The sequence below is a fragment of the Staurois parvus genome, unplaced genomic scaffold, assembly GCF_062004578.1.
Source record: "Staurois parvus isolate SC_StPar_1 unplaced genomic scaffold, SC_StPar_1.0 ptg001065l, whole genome shotgun sequence".
Taxonomy (NCBI): Eukaryota; Metazoa; Chordata; class Amphibia; order Anura; family Ranidae; genus Staurois; species Staurois parvus.
This window is the reverse complement of record NW_028318861.1, coordinates 1,067,276-1,088,765: the sequence shown is the minus strand read 5'-3', so window position 1 is coordinate 1,088,765 and position 21,490 is coordinate 1,067,276. Positions and strand designations below refer to the sequence as shown.

At 46.1% G+C, this 21,490-nt stretch overlaps 1 protein-coding gene across 1 annotated transcript in view; it reads right to left on the bottom strand.

Moving 5' to 3' along the window:
* JMY (junction mediating and regulatory protein, p53 cofactor) overlaps window positions 1-20,543 on the bottom strand; it is a 93,241-nt gene extending 72,698 nt beyond the window's left edge. The window contains exons 1-2 of the mRNA XM_089658367.1: window positions 19,592-20,543; window positions 619-792 (exon numbers count right to left, since the gene is read on the bottom strand). Of these exons, the coding sequence (XP_089514493.1) occupies window positions 619-792; window positions 19,592-20,185 (768 nt within the window). The 5' untranslated portion in view covers window positions 20,186-20,543. The remainder of the gene's footprint in view (window positions 1-618; window positions 793-19,591) is intronic.
* Between the last annotated feature and the right edge of the window lie 947 nt (window positions 20,544-21,490).

Sequence of the window (21,490 nt, the reverse complement as noted above, 5' to 3'; positions counted from 1 at the left end):
TCAGGTTTCATCCACATGGCCGCACAGCATGCAGAGCCTGCATACCAACAGTCCCGGGCCCCGATGGTGTACAGCCATCCACTGAGACGCATTAGAAGAGGTGGCAGTATATGATCGTGTGTCAAGTATTGGGAAAACACCTGTACCCACACTGACATGTGCTTCAAATGCAGATCGTGTGCATTTGGAGCCTAGATCAGTTTGCATGATTTACATAGCTCCTGACGTACAACCATATACAGCCGACTCTTCAAATACATCTCAATAGCCGGATGTACAAAGTAGGTCCCAGAAATGTCAGTATGTAGGCTCTGCACACTGTGTGGCTGCGTACATGAAGCCTTAGGCACTGGGGATGAGTGTCAGACTCACAAAATCAGCAAACTGCATATTTTTGGTCTTACCTGGTCAGATCATTGCAGTTACATCTATTGCATGTTTCTACACAAATCAGAACGATCTGCTTTTAAATATTCAAGTAAACCAAAAATCTGCAAAGTGCTCTAATGCTGGGCACCAAACACCATCAGATTGCATCCTGGACAACGTATATAACTCCATATCCCCAAGTGTTATTTGAAATCACAAGTAGAGATTGCACAAGGATACTCAAATTACCTTTATTTGTTGCCTTCGTAACATTGCCAGCTCTCTCATATCTCGGAATGGCTGTAAAAGATATTGATAAAGTTCTGTAGTGGCTTCTACAACAGCATTGTAAGCATCATCTTCCATCTGATACAACTGCAGTAGGTCAACCATGTTTTCTGTCACTTTGTGCTTTTCCAGCAGCTGCAAAAAAGAAAAAAAACACACAAAAGACTTAGATGGCTGTATAATTACGAGCTGAAAAACACCCAATAACTGAATTCACTAAAGTACAACACTAAAGTGTTCCTTTGCATAAAAGTCCATCATTAGACATCATCCATTACTCAGCCGAACCCCCGAACTCATGCCCTAAACTTACTGCAGTGGGCTGCGGGTTGGGATATTCCCGGCTCTATTTAAGTGAGCTGTGGAGTGGGAACCCCAAAACTCATTGGAGTAAAATAAGAGCGCGAGTTTGGAGTTCAGCTACGGAGGAGTTTGGAGGAAACTCACCCAAACTCATCTTTATTGGTCATGTATGTACATTTATATGTACAGATGCAGTTATTCAACATAAGAAATAATATTTTTCAGAAATTGATTGCACTAAATGCATGGTTCAATTAAGAAAATTAAAAAAAAAAAAAAAGTGATTGTTCTCATCATTTGATAATTCAATTTACAATCAATAATTTTTCACCATGTGTATGGCCAGCATAAGGAAGACAATGGGGTTGATTTACTAAAACTAGAGAGTGCAAAATCTGGTGCATCTGTCCATGGTAGCCAATCAGCGTCTAACTTCAAGCTGAGCTGAGAAAAAAAAAAATCTGGAAGCTGATTGGTTTCTATGCAGAGCTGCACCAGATTTTGCACCATGCAGTTTAATTAAATACCCCCCATGTGTACATACACTGTGTGCACAATTATTACACAAGTGAGTATTTTGAGCAACTCATACTTTTTATGTATATTGCCCAATTCCAAGCTGTATAAACCTGAATTCTAATTAGATTTAAGCATATCAGGTAATTTTTATTTGTGTAATGAGGGAGGGTGTGGCCTATTGAGATCAACACCCTATATCAATGTGTGCATAATTATCGGACAGCTTCTCTTCCTCAGGCAAAATGGACCAAAAAGAGATTTAGCGGACTCTGAAAAGTCAAACATTGTAAAACAGAGGGATGCAGCACGCTTGCTAAAATATTGGGACGTGATCACAAAACTATGAAACGTTTTGTCACAAGAAACGTGTTGCGAAAAAAAGACGCAAATTACCTGCCAAACATTTGAGAAGAATCAAACGTGAAGCTACCAGGAACCCATTCTCCTCCAGTTTCATTATCTTGCCATTATATTCCAGAACTGCAGCCTACCTGGAGTGCCCAGAAGTACAAGGTGTTCAGTGCTCAGAGACATTGCCAAGATCAGGGAGGCTGAAACCCGACCACCACTGAACAAGGCACACAAGTGGAAACGTCAAGACTGGGCCAAGAAATATCTGAAAAAAGATTTTTCTAAGGTCTTATGGACTGATGAGATGCGCGTGATTCTTGATGGACCAGATGGATGGGTCCATGGCTGGATCAGTAACAAGCACAGAGCTCTACTTCGATTCAGGTGCCAGCAAGATGGAGGTGGGGTACGGGTATGGGCTGGTAATATTAAAGATGAGCTAGTTTGTCCTTTTTGGGTTGAAGATGGACTCAAAATCAACTCCCAAACCTACTTCCAGTTTTTAGAAGGGTGGATATGTTGGTCACTGTTTTTTTTTTTTTTTTTTTTTTAAATGCCAGAAAAGTTTATTTATAAATTTTGAGTTGTTTGCTTATTATTCTCACTTTAACAAATGAAAATAAACAAGTCAGATGGAAAAAAAAATAATTTTGTTGCATAATGACTCTGCACACATAGATATTCTCCTAAGAAAGCCAAAACCTCTTTTTTTTACTTTCTTAAACAGTCAGGTTTGAAGTTTATTAACATTTTGGACTGACCGAGAACTGTAGTTGTTCAATAATGAAATTAATCCTCAAAAACACAACTTGCCTAATTGTGCACACAGTGTGTGTCTGTTGATAGCCTTAGAGCAGAACTCCAGAATGCAGACCCCCACCACCTCCACTGTGCAGCTTTATCCCCTTATCCTTACATTTATCTAAGGATTTCTACATGGAAGAAAAAAGGGTCACATGACAATCTTATTATTTGCCATTTTTGTTCACACTGTCAGCACATTAGGGCAGCAACAGTGTCTGACATTCCCCAGACATCATGTAGACCAGTGGTCACTAAATGGCGGACCGCGGTCCAGGCTCCCTGCCCGGCCACCGACGCCATCCCCACAGCGGGCAGGGTACAAGGAGCTGCAGATCAGGACCGAGGGACGAGAGCTGCCCAAGTAATGTCAACAAGAGGGCGACCACCCGGCCCGCCAACATGAAGACTCCCACCCCCCCTTGAGCTGCAGAGAGTGGAAATCCCCACACACCAACAAGCCAGGCAATCACCAGCTCCCGCCCCCTAGTCCCGATCTGCAGCCACCCACACCCCTCCAACCGCGAGGACGACACCTGGGTGGGCGAGGAGCTGCAGATTGAGAACGAGGGGAAGGAACCGGCGACTGTACAGGGGAAGACTTGCATTAAAAGGGACTCTGTGTTGTGTTAAAGGGCGCTGTGTTGTATAGCATGGTGCACCAGACCTAGAGAGACTGACAGCTGTTTTGTGTTTCTTCCATTTGCAAATGATTGCACCAACTGTTGTCACCTTCTCACCAAGCTGCTTGGCAATAGTTTGGTAGCCCAGTCCAGCCTTGTGTAGGTCTACAATCTTGCCCCTGACATCCTTGGACAGCTCTTTGCCATGGTGAAGTTGGAATCTGATTGTTTGATTGCTCCTGTGGAAAGGTGTCTTTTATACAGGTTACAAAATTGGATTAGCAGCACTTCCTTTAAGAGACTGCTTCTAATCTCAGCTTGTTACCTGCATGAAAGACACCTGGTAGCTAGAAATCCTGCTGAATGATAGGGGATCAAATACTTATTTCCCTCATGAACATGCAAATCAGTGCATAATTTGTTAGAAATGCATTTATGTTGTTATTCTGTCTCTCAGTGTTACAATACACCTAGCATTTGATTTTTAGACTGATCATTTCTTTGTGAGTGGGAAAAATTCTAAATCAACAGGGGATCAAATACTTATTTCCTTCACTGTATGTACTACCATGTAATTTGAAGTTCATTACTATGTTTGATGTGACTTTCATAGTAAATAATACCTTCAAGGCCCCGGTGAAAAAAACTCAGAAGGACCCTTGACCCGCCCACCTTTTCTCTCCGAGTCCTAGGCCCTTCCCATTGATCATGGGTCCCTTTATTATGGTCCCACAGTGGGACCCTTTCACATGTTTTGCAGCAGCCCCACCTTCCTACCGTTTTGGGTAGGGTTGCTACCTTTTCTTCAATCCGCACTGGGGGACTCTGCAGACTCTGTTGTAAGGGAGAACTCTGGGGACTCTTATTTAAGGGAGAACACAGATGTAAGAAGCAATGCTGCAGACTCTGGTGTAAAGGGGATCTGTGATATAAGTGGATCTCTGGTAACCAGAGCCCCCACTTACATCAGAGTTCCCAGCAATCTCCTAACATCAAAGTCCGCAGAGCGCCCCTTACATCAGAGAACTGTCAATGCTGGCTCTGGGCTGTGTGAGAAAGACTGCCTCAGATCAGTCCTGCAGCCGCTGGGGAGCAAAGCTCTTGGCCTCCACCCCCCAGTGGCGGAACATCAGGGCCCTTTGTGACCCTGATAGTTCTGCCACGGAGTTTCTCCTTCCTTGTTCCCTGTGCCAGCCCATTGATGACACCTGTGCCTGGTCTCACACATACACAATATATAAACAGATGTATGAATTAACATCTCTTGGGATTCCATTGATGAAAGTATAGCTCTTAATCTGCCTCCTTGCCCATATGACACTAGACATCATCCAGAATGCCTTTGCAAGGAGATATCCTACAATATCACAGGATCTCGTAGCACATGCCCCACTGATTATTATTGTTGAGGGAAGGGGGGAGGTCCATTTTAACTCTTAGATAATGGGATTAATTTACAAAAGAAGTACAGAATGTATTCACTTTGCTCAGTGAATTTGCACTTATCTTAGTGAATAGGGTGAAACGAAGTAAAAATTTACTTTGCAATATATACCCAATCACTCATAGTCAAAAATAAAGGCTCAAGCCAAGTAAAAAAAAAATCACTATGAACATGTTTTAATTCTTTATTTAATCAACCCAAGTGTGACAAAGTGATGTATTAATCTCTGTTGAATAATTACACATGAAAAAAACTGAAAGAGCAGCAATTACGTCTATGAAGTCACTTCATTAATGCAGGGAAATGCAGCTGTAATAAATGTGCCATTGATATGAACTTAGAGCCATGCTAACTAGTCAACTGTAGATGCAAATACAGAACAATTCCAGTACATTCAGTGCAGCAAGCTGAAATCGATGACAGTAGACTCTCTGTTCATATCTTAGCACGAACTATAGGAAAAACAAATGTCAGTGGAAATCATGCAGTAACAAAAATTTGGCAATGAGAAGAAGAGCTTCAACAATTATACAACTAACTCTAGACTCTATCATGTTCCTGACATGCTTGTAAAACAGCCAGTCTACTTAATGAACTTTGGAACTTACCATGCAAACGAACAGCTATAAATATTGTAATTTATTAAACAGATCAGAAAGAAGAGAACCAGTGATGGCTTTTTCTATGGAATTTCTGTTAGATAAACCCATCAAAATAAAGTGTGCTGGAAGGAGGAAATGCAAGTGTAAAGTCCAGCTGTCATAAACGTTCACACTGCACAGGAATCAATAGAGTACATTAGTATTACCAAGCATACTGATCTGCTATTGTTATCAATGGGCAACCCATGCGAAACTCTGCACTGGCTCCTAGAAGGATAAAGAAGCTACAAAGCCCCGCAAAGGCCAAAGCAGCGGGAAGATGCCAAGCTCTGACCGGAGGTCTACAGTATAAATGTGATGAGCAGTAAATTTCACTACAACTGCATGTTAGGCTCTTTATACAGTAGACTGCATGGGTCGTGCAGGTTTACATTTCATAGGACATGCTTAACCACTTGACCTCCAGAGGATCTACCCCCCTTAATGACCAGGCCTCTTTTTGCTACTCGGCGCTGCACTAATTCAACTGATAATTGCGCGGTCATGCAATGCTGCACCCAAACGAAATTTACGTCCTTTTTTTCACACAAATAGAGCTTTCTTTCGGTGGTATTTCATCACCTGTGTGCTTTTTATTTTTCACGCTATAAACAAAAAAAAGGCAAAAAAATTTTGAAGAAAAAATATATTTTTTACTTTCAGCTATAAAAAATATATAGTAAACTCAAAGTTGGTTATAAATTTAGGCCAAAATGTATTCTGCTACATGTTTTTGGTAAAAAAAATCCCAATAAGTGTATATTGATTGCTTTGTGTGAAAGTTATAGCGTCTACAAACTATGGTATAGATACTGTAATTTACGGCATTTTTTTGCTATACAGCGCTGCGCTAGTTTAACGGACAATTGCGCGGTCATGCAATATGGTACATAAATGAAATTTACATTCTTTTTTTTTCCCACAAATTGAGCTTTCTTTCGGTGGTATTTGATCGCCTGTGCGGTTTTTATTTTTTGCGCTATAAAAAAAAAAATAGGCTGACAATTTTGAGGAAAAAAAACAACATTTTGTACTTTTTTGCTATAAAACATGTCCAGTAAAAAAAAATTTAAAAATCAAATTTAGTCATAATTTTCTGCCAAAATGCATTCTGCGACATGTCTTTGCTAAAAAAAAAACCAATACGTGTAAATTAATTGGTTTTCGTGAAAGTTTTAGCATTTACAAATGGCGGGAAAGATACTGGGATTTTTAGTTTTTTTTATACTAATAATGGCGGCGATCAGCGACTTATGGCGGCGATCAGTGACTTATGGCGGGACTGCAGCGGACATTCTGACATTGGGGGGTACTGACTTGGGGTTACTGACATCCCCAATGACACCAATACAGTGATCAGTGCAAAAAAAACAAAACACTGACACTGTACTAATGGCACTGGGGAGGAAGGGGTTAAGTTTATTATTCAGGGAAAGGGTTAACTGTGTGAGGGGAGTGTTTTACTAGGGGGCGGGGGTGTGTACTGCAGGGAACACCGCTGATCAGGAGAGAGAAACTCTTCTGTCCCGATCAGCGTGTCCTGAAGCTGTCAGGGAACTGACAGAAAGCACAGCTACTGCAGCTGTGCTCTCTGTCAGCGATTGCCGCCGATCGCTGGGACATAGCCGGTAACGACCGGCTGTGACCCGGCGACTGACATCTGCGGCTGTGATCGGCGGGACAGGTAGGGCGGCGGCACGCCTCACGTGCACCCCCTACCTGTTTTAAAAACACACGTTTTAAAACGTGCTTTTGCCCAGCCGTGCTGCCCTGCCGCCGTATTTCTACAGTGGCTGGGTGGCATGTGGTTAACCATATGTTCAGACACAAAAATAATTATACAGTAACTGCCTTATATAATATTTGACACAACTGCCTTCCATCTGTTCTCCACTGCATTTTACTTTTGGAGAAAACCATGAATGGCAGACAGACATTTGACCCTTTCAAGCATAACTGCAAGAAAGAAGAGCGTTTGTAATTAAGATAGTAACCAAAGCAAAACTGCCGCTGTAATAGTGCCAGTAAACCCAAAAATGAATCCTCCTCCATCTCCCACAGACTTCCTATGTGAATGGCCAAGGTTTTGTTAAAAATAGTGGCACATCAAAATGAAAATTCTGGTACTGAAGCCGAAAACAAAAATTCAAAATGAACTTGGCCAAAAAAAAAAAAAAAAAACGAAATGCGCAGTTTTTAAAAATGAATATATATTTTTTGGAAAAAATACACTGATTGAAAAAACAAAACAAAAAAAAAAAACATATATATACCCCAATTTTTTTGTAAAATATGAAAGAGGATGTTACGGCGAGTAAATAGATACCCAACATGTCACGCTTTAAAATTGTGCACGCTCGTGGAATGGTGTGAAACTGCGGTACTTAAAAATCTCCATGGGTGATGCTTTAAAAATGTCTACAGGTTAGCATTGTAAAGTTAGAGGAGGTCTAGTGCGAGAATTATTGCTCTTGCTCAGACGTTCATGGCGATACATCACGTGTGTGGTTTGAACACCATTTACATATGTGGGCATGGCCTACATATGCGTTCACCACTAAGTGCGAGCACGGGGGCACTTTAAACTTTGTTTTTTTTTTATTTATTTAATGTTTTTGTTTTTTTGTACTGTCCCTTTAAAAAAAATTTGAATCACTTTTATTCCTATCACAAGGAATGCATAAATCCCTTGCAATAGAAATAATTAGTGGCAGGTCCTCTTTATGGAGAGATCAATCAGACCCCACATCTCTCCTCTACAATGTAAAGCATTAGATTAAAAAAAAAAAAAAAAAGCATTGATGTAGTGACATCGCTCCGGTCCTCCAAGGGCATAGAGATGAGTAGCGGCCATCTTTCTTTCACTCATCTCTATGCCCAGCGTCGGGATCGATGGTTTATCAGGTAAGGCTGAGAGCTACCGGGCAGCAGCGGCAGGATTTTTTTGGCACCTGTATCGGTGCTTTTTTTTTTCATTTCAGCCAACGGTCGAAAGGGGGGTTTTCGGCCGAAACATTTCGGTCACCAAAATTTCGGTGCTTCCCTAATAAATTATTACATACTAAGTACCTGGTGATCCTGCCATTTCATAGTGCCTTCTTCTCCAGAGTAGTAACACTATGTTGGCTGATCCTCAGTCTTCCGTGCCGCCCCTCTGATTTTACACATTCTATTTTCAGTAGTGGTGCACCGAAATAAAAATTCCGGTGCTGAAAATTCAGAATGCATGTGGCTGAAAACCAAAATGTCTGCATACAGGGTGGGGATTTTTTTTTTTTTTCACTTTAATGTGTTTTTTTTTTTTTTACTTATGATTTTATTGAGATCATATAGGGGACCAATAGTCCCCTATGTGATAGTATATGAGTGACAGGTCCTGTTTGTAGGGGGCGGGGGGGGTGTGGTGTGTGCAAAGAGGAGGCAGGAGAGGAGCAGTGTATACAGTAAGAGAGCAGGAGAGTTAGCATATGCACCAGCCTCTCTCAACCTTTTTGCCCCAGAGAAAGCTTTAAAATAATGTACAGGTCTTGGGAAACTCCCACTAAACCATTTTATTGGAGGTCAGTGGATAAAATGCCCTTTACATTGGTGATCAGTGGGAAGAAAGTTCCCCACCCAGATTTTAAATCAAGTGCAGCAAATTGAAAAAAAAATAAGCAAATAGGAGTCTATTGCCTGTAGTTACCTATCATTTGAAGGATGAAACTAATGAGTATCAGCCCAATTTCTGATCCGATATTACTTCTCAAATTTCTGAGAAAAACAAGCATAGACCATGTGTTATCAGACTCTCCCATCCTATTGGGAACCTGGGCAGTGGGGTTAATAACATGGCTGAAATCCCTTTTACGAACAGGTTTGTTCAGTTTTTACTAGTACTGGAAATGACAAATGCAGCCAACATGCGGAATGATTTAAAGCCTATTCTACTATGGTCAATGCAAGGAACTTTCCTGGTCACGGTGATAAGGTACCAACATATGTTTGGTGCTCTAGCAATCAGAAAGTGCTAAATTAGTTTGAGCACCAGAAAAAGTTCACCAATTGTTAGAATGCTCAGTCAAAGCATGAGAACTGTCAATTGTCCTTCCTTTACTACCTGGCGAGTCCCTGACCTGGAACAAAGGAAAGAAAATCATGTCTCGGGACACGTCATATATACACACATACTTGTTCCAGGTCACGTACTCGCCAAAGAGTAAAGAATAAAGATGCAGGTCAGAGTGATCGATAGATCCAGAGGCATTTGAATTTTATGCAAATCCTGTATATTTCTAGAACAGTTGAATTTACCCTGCCCCCTATATGTGGAGCCTTACTTTATTAAAGCACTTGTAAAGGTATTAGGTAACATGTCATACTTACAGACCAGCCCTGAACATCTTCTTCTTGGGTCCCCCGCCAGTGCTCTCTGTTCCTACTCCTGTGTACTGCAATTGCAAGCCACTTGCTACGGGGGCACACCTGAGTGCTCAATCCCATACCGGGCTGTATGCATCTATTGAAACACATATCGCCACTCAACTCCACCCCCTGCTCACAGCATTTGATTGACAGCAGTGGCTCCGACTGCTGTCTCTGTGAGAACAGAGAGAGCAGGAAGCCGCAGCAGACAGCACAACGCTACATCGAGATCGGTCTCAGGCAACTATACAGGGAGGTAAGGGGCTCCACAAATACTGAGAAATTTTTTACCTTAACTTCCCAACCGCACTATAGCCGAAAGACAGCTACAGCAAGGTTGTCTAGTTCTACGGACACAGCTGATCACGGGAAACGGTAAAAGGCCAAACACAGCTGCCTTTTACCACGTGATCAGCTGTGTCCAATGACACAGCAGATCACCGGGTAAATACAGTTGCCGGTTATCACAGCATGAAGAAAATACTGCCGAGAACCGGCAATTGTCAAGCAAAGGGATCGGCACTGATCGTTGCCCACCAGTGCCGCCCACCTGTGCCCAGTGCTGGCCACTTGTGCCACCCACCTGTGCCTAGCAGTGCCACCCATCAGTGCTGCTCAACAGTGCTGCCCGTCAGTGCTGAGCAGTGCCATCAGTGCAACCCATTAGTGCCACCTATCAGTGCAGAATCATCAGTGCCAGCTCATCAGTGCCGCCTATCAATGCCTCCTATCCGTGCCACCTCATCAGTGCCCATCAGTGCTGCCTATCCATGCCACCTCATCAGTGCCCATCAGTGCTGCCTATCCATGCCACCCCATCAGTGCTGTCTATCAGTGCAGCCTCATCAACGCACATCAGTGAAGGAGAAAAAATTACCCGTTTGCAAAGTTTTATAATAGAAACAAAAGAAACTTTTTTTTCCAATTTTTTGCTCTTTTTTTGTTTATAGCGCAAAAAATAAAACACCCAGTGGTGATTAAATACTCTATTTATGTGAAAAAAAAAGATAAAAATTTCATATGGGTACAGTGTTGCATGACCACACAATTGTCAAAGTGCGACCGCACTGAAAACTCGATATTGCCCTGGGCAGGAAGGGGGTATAAGTGCCCAGTAGACAAGTGGTTAATGCAAGGAACACATTAAAGTAAAAAATATCCACGCTTTAGAACTGCTTTAAGTTAGGAAGCCTCACTGGCCTACAGAGAGCAAAGGGAGGTACAGGGGAGGAGCCAAGCTAAAAATTACAGTAAAAGCGCTGATTTTCACATTATCCACTTCCTGCCGACCTGGCGCATATATAAGGCCTCTCTACAGGTGGGCTTTAATGCCAAGCGGCCACATACAGTTAGGTGCATATATATTTGGCCACACAGGAACTATTTTCATACTTTTAGCTCTGTATGCCACCAGAATAAATTAAAATGAAACAATCCAAATTAATTTGAAGTGCAGACTTTCAGCTTTCATTCAAGGGGTTGAACATAAAAATCAAGTACAAATTTCAGGAACTGCAACCATTTTTATACATTCCCTCCATTTTCAGGGGCTCAAATGTAATTGGACAAATGAATATAATCATAAATAAACTGTTCATTTTTATTTTTTTGTTGAGAATCTTTTACTGGCAATGACTACCTGAAGTCTGGAACCCATGGACACTACCAAAAAGGGTTTCCTCCTTTCAGATGCTTTGCCAGACTCTAACTGCAGCTGTCTACAGTTGTTCTTTGTTTGTGGGTCTTTCTGCTTTTAGTTTTGCCTTCAGCAAGTGAAATGCATGCTCAATTGGGTTGAGATCAGGTGATTGACTCGGCCATTGCAGAATATTCCACTTCTTTTCCTTTAAAAGCTCCTGGGTTGCTTTTTCAGTGTGTTTTGTATCATTGTCCACCTGTACTGTGAAGCGCCGTCCAATCAACTTTGCTGCATTTGGCTGAATCTGGGCTGACAGTATATTGCTAATCACTGGAGAATTCATCCGACTGCTTCTGTCACATCATCAATAAATACCAATGACCCAGTGCCACTGGAAGCCATGCATGCCCATGCCATCACACTTCCTCCACCATGTTTTACAGATGACGTTGTGTGCTTTGGATCATGAGCTGTTCCAAGCCTTCTCCACACTTTTTTCTTGCTGTCATTCTGGTACAGATTAATCTTAGTTTCATCCTTCCAAAGAATGCTTTTCCAGAACTGGTCTGGCTCTTTCAGATGTTTTTTGGCAAAATCTAATCTGGCTTTTCTGTTCTTCAGGCTTATGATTGGATTGCACCCTGTGGTGAGCCCTATGTATTTGCTCTCGTGAAGTATTCTCTTGGTTGTAGACTTTGACAACCAAGAGAATGCCCTTCACTTGTCTGGATGTTGTGAATTACCATAGCGGAGATTCTGCGATCATCCACCACTGTTGTCTTCCGTGGACGTCCATGCCTTTTTATGTTGCTGAGCTCACCAGTGCGTTCTTCTTTCCTCAGAATGTGCCAAGCTGTTGATTTGGCCACTCCTAATGTTGCTGCTATCTCTCTGATGGATTTGTTTTGTTTTTGAAGCCTTACAATGGCCTGTTTCACTTGCAGGGACAGCTCCTTTGAACAGAAGATATGTTCACAGCAATAGATTCCAAATGCAAACACCACACTTAGAATCAACTCCAGACCTTTTACCTGCTTAACTGATGAAGAAATAACAAAGGGGTAGCCCACCCATTGCCATGAAACAGCTTTTGATGCAATTGTCCAATTACTTTTGGTCACTTGAAAAGGGGGGATGGCTACTCTTAAGAGCTGTAATTCCTAAACCTTTCCTCCAATTTGGATGTACATACCCTCAAATTAAACCTGAGAGTGTGCACATTCTGCCCATATCCATTATATAACTATAGCTTGAATATGTTTTGGTAAATACCTAAAAAAAACGAAAATTGTGCCTGTGTCCAAATATATATATATGGACCTAACTGTATATGCGTCCCTAAGTGAACGCTTTACTATGCTGAGAAAGTGTTTCCTGAGAACTCCCAGCACAGTAATGAGAAGGTACTGGAAAACTCCCAATGCATATTTGTGATCGGGAATTTTCTGATCACGTGATCACTGTGACTGCCTGTTGCCACCTCCCGGCATTTAGATCCTATTAAAGGGTCAGGGGTTAGTGGTAGGAAGAGGTTAAAGCTTGACTCCGGGCAGAAATGAAATTTAAATGCTGCATTGCACATCAAGTCTAGATTTCAGACATCTCTTCCTAATGCGGGGTACACAGAAAAGAAACGAGTTTAGTACAGCAATCTCCCCCAGCATTTCCAGCATGGCCGTTCAACAGAAGTTGGATGTTCGGCTGGCTTCTATTGGAAAAGCTGCTGTACACACGTCAGGATGGTTTCTGTTGAACCAGCTGATATTCGGCCCACGTGTACCAGCCTTTAGCCATCCTGCAGTGCAATGGATCAAAGTCAATTTCCTGTATGAACAAACCTAAAATCCTGCCCTGGGTACCAGACATTTTTCCTTGCTGATTATCTTCTTAGGCCCTGGTTTCCCCCCCCCCCCCCCTTATGACCTCTCAGCAATAAGTACATCAAGCAGGCAGTGATTTGGACACCCAAAAAGGACCCCAAAGTATTGAGGAAGGCAGGATCATCATGTGACAGTGACTTCCTGGAGTTGGGCTTTAAGCTGACTACATCCCTTATCGATCTATTGATTACAAGCAGTTTTCACTAAAGGAACCTCAGTAGGGAAGAAAAGAGCTATGAAAAATTTATTTTTTTACCTTAATGCAGGGAATACATTAAAGTGGTTGTAAACCCTTATATATACCCAGTGAAGTGACTAACCTCAGGTAATACACATAAGTTGTACTTTTTTATCTGCGGTCTTCTCTTCTCTACACCTGTTCAAAGTCCAGAATTTATAAAGCTTGTCTGAGCTGACACAAAATAGGGTGTGGAGAGCTGAAATTACACTCCGCAGAGCTCCATGAGGAGAGCACTGGAGCTGATTGGAGGAAAGGGACACACCTCCCTTCATACAACACACAGGAACAGAGCTGAGGCTGTCAATCACAGGTTGTGTGTAGGAGTTCCCTCCCCCTGTCACCATTTTTCACTTTGTGTCAGGAAAACTTGTCAGAAGTGATTCATGCTGATAGAGGAATGAAGTAGACAGAAATGACACTTCAAGCTCTGGGCCGAGACAAGTACATACTATAGAGGAATATGCTTTGTTCTTATTTCATATCTGAGGTTTGCAACCATTTTAAGGTAAAAAATATTTTGCCTTTATAACCACTTTAATTATTAATCTATTAATTTTTTGCATTCATGCCTGCAGAGCACTGCAACTGCAATCAGTGCATCACATGTGCAGTACACGGGCTCCTGCACTGCTTACATCCCAGCTCCAGGTCTGTATGAATACAGTTATGGGGCTGGCGTTGGTAATCATTGTCCATAGAACTGATGGGGTGACCATAGAACACTATAAGGGAGATTTGCTAAAACTGGTGCACTCAGAATCTGGTGCAGCTGTGCATGGTAACCAATCAGCTTCTAACTTCAGCTTGTTCAATTAAAGTGTTACTAAACCCAGGACCCTGCATTCACTATATCTGATCTCCCACAGTACACAGAACATGGAAATGCAATTATTTTAAATGTAAACTGCTAAATACCTTTTCTCATCAGCAGTTAAAGCAATCTTGTGACTTCTATCAGTGCCCAGCCGAGCACTGGTTAAAGCTTGTAGGAGGAGTTTTCACTCTCCCCTGATTGTCCTATGAGACTGCAGGACCCTGACTGGGCCTGTGCTGATCACATGCACTCTCCCAAGAACAAAAAACTATCTAGCAATACAAACCAAAATGAGTATGTACAGCTTGCAAACAAGGCTCTGTTCTATCAGCAGATGGACTGGGGACAGTAAAAGAAGGGTAGGATCAGAGAAGACAGAAAAAACAACCTTTTTACACAATGCGGAGGATTAACCCCTTAGGTTCTACAGTGAGTATAACAAGCATGCATTACTGCATATACAGACTGATTTTACTGTTGTGGGTTTAGTAACACTATAAGTTTTGACAATAAAACCTGGAAGCTGATTGGTTTCTATGCAGAACTGCACCAGAATTGCACTCTCCAGTTTTAGTAAATAACTCCGTGTATGTACCTTCCACTACACATCTCTGAGATCAATGTCCACAGGAGCTCTCTCAAGTGCATCTCTAGTAAAACGTTTCTTTCTTATGGTTTTGTGTATGGTGAGGAAGCGTTAGGCCTGGTTCACACCAATGCGTTTTTAAGTGCTTTTTGCAGAAACGCCCTACAGTCCATTTAACATTGTTTCCTATGGGACGCGTTTACATGATCTATGCCTCTTTTAGCCACTGCATTTTTGGCAAGGGTGGCTTTTTTTAAACGCAAAATGCTGTGTTTTTGGCTCAATGGATTTTAATGGAGACATGTACAAAATGCATGTAGTGCGTTTTTGACACATTTTGATGCATTTTGCATTTTTAATCTGACCAGCATTAGGTTATCCCCCCCCCCCCAAAAAACAACAACCCATAAAGAACGCAAAAAGCATAAAAAAAAAGGCCCACTGCATTTGTGTGAACCTGGCCTTAGAAAACCTGTCAAGTTTTTTTTTGTATTGCTGTGTTGCCACTAGGCACATTTGCCCTCTCTGTTTGATCTTGGTATCGTTCTCACAAGAAAAAAAAAGTGACCGATAAAGGGAAGAATCAGAGAATCCCCAGGATTTACAAAGTTTGTAAGCGGAGGTCTTTTGGCCTAAAAATTTACAGGTTCACCTCCAGAAAGAAGGACGAACCTATAATGCAACACACAGCCTTTGGTCACCTGAGTCACAAGAGCCAATAGTCTGAAGAGATATAGCCCAGCCCCCTCACTATAAAAGGTGTGCTCACAGCAGCCATATTGTCAGCCTTTGTTGGAGATGTTAGAGGAGATATCGTATTATTTTTCAAATATGCCATTGGTGCATGTCCCCCATGTCAGTGTCCAGCTCCCCATGCCTTTGTATAACAGATTTCTTATTAGCGCTACAACCGGCTAGAACTGAATAAGATTCATCCCCCGTGGACTTGAATGGAGATCCCTGCAAAGTTCACAAACTTCAAGCAAGAACTGAACCCAAGCGGATTCACTCATCCCTAGGTAAAACCACCTAACGTTATGGTTGTCACCGGCACAGGAGATGAGATCTTCCACCAGAACTTTGAAGAGAGGACTCCTCCTTTCCTGTTGTCTCCAAGACACTAAGGTCCCGTTGAGACAGGGGAATGAGAGCGGACAGGCTGCTGTGTTCAGATGTCTCTGGACACAGCAGCACTCTGTGTTAAGAACCCATACTATCTGGATGATAGGCTGTAGCCAGTTTGTATGCAACAAAAAAAAGCCATCCCTGGAAGCAAACTGCATACAGGGCCAGTCCTGATCCTTCATCCAAATGATTGCATGTGAACAGCGGCAGTGCCGATCGTTGGGTACAGGTACAAATCTTGGCACAGCTGTTCCGACACTGACCTGAATGAGCCCTAAATGACAGGAAATGTCTCCAACAAAAAAGAGCAAAAACAATCCTGACAAACAAGAGAGTGCCAAGTTTTATTGCCATCTGAGGTGGCCATTTTTTCTGCCATCCCCAAGACTATCTCTATTAGGCATTACCATGGCAAACCCAGGCAACCATCTTTACCAATGACACTGTGGCCCAGCTGCCAGCGTCCTAGCAACCAATCATGCTGTATATCATTGGTAGCTGGGCTGCTGTGTCACTGGTTGCTAGGATTGAGGCAGCTGGACCACACAGCATTATTGGCTGTTGTGGTGTATACACGGCAATGAGAAAACTGTGTGCGGTACAGACACTCCGACCTCAGTGTTCTGCAGACATCCCTCTGGGTCCTATTCCCAGACCGAAAAGTGCCGGAGCCCCTGTGTCCCCACACCCCCTAGTCAGCCTACGAAGGCACAGCAAACCCTCTGGGTCTTATCCCCACAGTAGGGGTTGTTGGAGCCCCCCCCCCCACTGTCATCCAATAAAGACACACTGATCCCTTTGGGTCTAATTTAAACAATGAGAAGTGTCGGGGTCCCTGTGGCCCTTCAAGTCAACTTATAAAGGCACACCAATCATACGGGAGAAAGGTAAACCCCTAGTTGATCACTCTATGAAGGCACCGTGATCCCTCTGGTTCTTTTCCCCACAGTGGAGGAAGTTGGGGCCCCTGTGCCGCCCCCCCCACTCATTCAATAAAGGCACATTATTTCCTCTTATTACCGCAGTGGGGAGTGTCGACTTCCCCCCGCAGCCAGCCTACAAAGGTATAGCGATCCCTCTGGATCTGTTCCCAACCAGTGGGGCCCCCAGTCAGTTTATAAAGGGACAGCAATTCCTCTGGGTCTTAGTTCCACAGTGGGGAGTGTTAGGGGCCCCTGTGCGCCCCCCCCCCAGTCATTGTAGAAGCCCAGCAACCTCTTTGGGCTCCCCCCAATCAGTCATCCCATAAAGAGCCGGTGATCCCTCTGCAGGTGGTGTTGGGGCCCCTGTGCCTACCCCCCAGTCAATCATCCTAAGGCACAGCAACCTCTGGGAGGGGATATTGGAGGCCCCTGTGGCCCTACAGATGGTCATTGTATAAAGGCCCAGCAATCCCTCTGTCGCCCCTCCCAGTCAGCCTATAATGGCCCAGTGATCACTCTGCAGGTGGTGTTGGGGCCTCTACACTGTGGACTGCTGGGGCCTGCCCAGGCTATAAAGGCCCAGCAACCACCCAGGGCCCCCTCAGTCACCCTATAAATGCCAACAACCACCCTGGACCCCCCCAGTCATCGTATAAAGGCCAGCAATCCTCCTGGGGCCCCCCCGACATCCTATAAAGGGACAACAATTCCTCTCCTTTGGATCTTGTTTCCACAGTGGGGAGTGTTGGGGCCCCTGTGCCGCCCCCCCCAGCCATTATATAAGCCCAGCAGTCCCTTTGGGCTCCCCCCAATCAGTCATCCCATAAAGGGACGGTGATCCCTATGCCCCCCCCAGTGAATAATCACAGCAACCTCTGGGAGGGGATATTCGAGGCCTCTGTGGCCCTACAGATGGTCATTGTATAAAGGCCCAGCAATCCATTTGGAGCCCTTGTGGCCCCCCCAGTCAGCCTATAACGGCCCAGTGATCACTCTGTAGGTGGTGTTGGGGCCTCTACACTGTGGACTGCTGGGGCCTGCCCACTATCCCCAGTCAGTAATCCAATAAAGGCCCAGCAATCCCTCTGGGGCCATCCAGTCAGGCTATAAAGGCCCAGTAACCCCCTGGGGCCCCACAGTAATCCTATAAAGGCCAGCAATCCCCATAGGACCCCCAGTCCTCCCATAAAGGCCCAGCAATCCCCCTGGGGCCCCTCAGTCATCCTATAAATGCCAAAAATCACCCTGGACCCCCCCCCCCAGTCATCCTATAAAGATCTGTAATCCCCCTGGGGCCCTCAGTCATCCTATAAAGGCCCAGTAATCCCCCTGGGACCCTCAGTCATCCTATAAAGGCCCAGTAATCCCCCTGGGCCCCTCAGTCATCCAATAAAGGCCAGCAACCACCCTGGGGCCCCTCAGTCACCCAATAAAGACCAGCAACCACCCTGGGGCCCCTCAGTCACCCAATAAAGGCCAGCAACCACCCTGGGGCCCCTCAGTCATCCTATAAATGCCAACAATCACCCTGCCCCCCACCCCAGTCATCCTATAAAGATCAGTAATCCCCGAGGCCCACCAGTCATCCTATAAAGGCAAGCAATCCCCCCCGGGCCCCCCAGTAATCCTATAAAGGCCAGCAATCCCCCCAGGGCTCCCCAGTCATCCCATAAAGGCCAGCAATCTCCCCAGGGCTCCCCAGTCATCCCATAAAGGCCAGCAATCCCCCCCAGGGCTCCCCAGTCATCCCATAAAAGCCAGCAACCACCCTGGGGCCCCCCAGTCATCCAATAAAGGCCAGCAACCACCCTGGGGCCCCCCAGTCATCCAATAAAGGCCAGCAACAACCCCGGGGCCCCCCAGTCATCCAATAAAGGCCAGCAACAACCCCGGTGCCCCCCACTCATCCCATAAAGGCCAGCAACAACCTCGGGGCCCCCCACTCATCCCATAAAGGCCAGAAACCCCCCCGGAGCCCCCCAGTCATCCCTTAAACACCAGCAATCCCCCCCGGGGCCCCCCAGTCATCCCATAAAGGCCAGAAATCCCCCCGGGGGCCTCCCAGTCATCCCATAAAGGCCAGAAATCCCCCCGGGGGCCTCCCAGTCATCCCATAAAGGCCAGCAATCACTCTGGGGCCCCCCCAGTCATCCTATAAAGGCCAGCAATCCCCCTAGGTCCCCCCAGTCATCCTATAAAGGCCAGCAATCCCCCTGGGGACCCCAGTCATCCTATAACGTCCAGCAATCCCCCTGGAGCCCTCCAGTCATCCTATAAGGACAACAATCCCCCTGGGGCCCCCCAGTCATCCTATAAAGGCCTAGTAATCCCCCTGGGCCCCCCAGTCATCCCATAAAGGCCAGCAATCACCCCAAGACCCCTCAATCATCCTATAAAGGCCAGCAACAACCCCGGGCCCCCCTATAAAGGCCCAGTAATTGCCCTTGGGCCCTCTGGTCATCCTATAAAGGCCCAGTAATCTCTCTGGGGGCCCCCCAGTCATCCTATAAAGGCCCAGTAATCCCCCTGGGGCCCTCTTGTCATCCTATAAAGGCCAGTAACCACCCTGGGGCCCAACAAGTCAGTGCTCCTAGACAGGCCCATTGTAGCTCCCCGCGGGGCCCTGTCTGTGGCCCTTACCTCGTGCAGCCCCCGGCGGGCCCGACTGAGCACCTCTTCGTAGCCGTTGTGGCGGAGCTCGCTGAGGCTCTCATAGTACTCCTCGGGGTCGTCGTTCTCGGTGAAGAGGAGCTGGGAGAGGATCCTCCAGCCACATGTGTCCAGGGCATGGCCCAGGTAGAGCTGCAGGCGGCGGCACAGTTCCTCCACATCGTCTTCGCTGAGCTCCGGGGGCCCGAACAGCACCGACCAGACGGCGGACGGCTCCTCGGGGAAGGAGGGCAGGCACGGCTCCAGCTCCCCGCTGACGGAGCACAGTTGTTGGTGGACGGCCCGGAGGTCCTGGAAGGAGAAGAGTCCGGCCCAGCTGCAATCGTCCTCCGGCTCCTCTCGGGGGGGCCCCGGCTCCTTCTTCGGGCTCCCCCGGGGACTGCGGCTCTGGTCGGCGCTCCTCTGGCGCTGGGCCGTCCGGTTGTGGCAGGTGATGGCGAACTTGCCCTCCACTTCGTTCCAGGCCACGATGAAAACGAACTTGTGTCGCTCCTTCTCCTCGAACACGTTGGGCCTCACGGCCACCCAGTCCGCCTCCAGCGTGTCCTCCAGGGTGAACGACATGTCGGTCGGTGCGGTGCTGTGCGCTCGGTGGACGGTGCTGCGGCCCGATCTCTCCCCGCTGGCCCCTCTATTGTTGTTATTGTCATCAGCGGCCTCGCGCGGCTGTCACGTGACGCGCTTTGTTGATAGTCACCGGGCAGCCGAGCCACTTCCCCGCCGCAGCGCCGGCGATCACCCCGCGGCCTGTCCGCACCATCACCCGCTGGGTCTCCCTCTGTGTCTGCGGCCACGGGAACCGCTCCCCGCCGCCGCCTCAGCTCTGATCCGCGGCCTACCCCAGATCGGGACTTTTGCTGGGAGACAACAAAGCTGTCAGGCCGGTGCTGACGTCACGGTCCGTGAAAGAAACGTAAACATGCGCACGTGTCAAGGGATCGCGCCTGTGCGCGGGACCGGGCTGGAGGCGCGCGACCTAGCTGCGGCATTGTGCTGTCTCCATTCTATACAAGTCCATAGTGGCAGGCTTCTTCTAGCAGACATTGCCATGTTGTCTTGGTAATTTCAGGTCTCATAGAACTGAAGGCAAAACTGGTTTATTCCTTTCTGACAGAGTCTGTGAAGAGGCTAACCCCCCTTCAGGGAAGAGGATTAACCCCCCCCCCCCTTCAGGGAAGAAGCTAACCCCCTCAGGGAAGAGGATAACCACCCCTCTCAGGGAAGAGGCTAACCTCCTCAGGGAAGAAGATAATCACCCCCCTCAGGGAAGAGGCTAACCTCCTCAGGGAAGAAGATAATCACCCCCCTCAGGGAAGAGGCTAACCTCCTCAGGGAAGAAGATAATCACCCCCCTCAGGGAAGAGGCTAACCTCCTCAGGGAAGAAGATAATCACCCCCCTCAGGGAAGAGGCTAACCCCCTCAGGGAAGAGGATAACCACCCCTCTCAGGGAAGAGGCTAACCTCCTCAGGGAAGAAGATAATCACCCCCCTCGACGAAGAGGCTAACCTCCTCAGGGAAGAAGATAATCACCCCCCTCAGGGAAGAGGCTAACCTCCTCAGGGAAGAAGATAATCACCCCCCTCAGGGAAGAGGCTAACCTCCTCAGGGAAGAAGATAATCACCCCCCCCAGGGAAGAGGCTAACCTCCTCAGGGAAGAAGATAATCACCCCCCTCAGGGAAGAGGCTAACCTCCTCAGGGAAGAAGATAATCACCCCCCTCAGGGAAGAGGCTAACCTCCTCAGGGAAGAAGATAACCACCTCAGGGAAGAAGATAACCACCCCCTCAGGGAAGAGGATAACCCCCTCTGGGAAGAATATAACCCCCTTCAGGAAAGAGGCTATCCCACTCAGGGAAGAGGCTAACC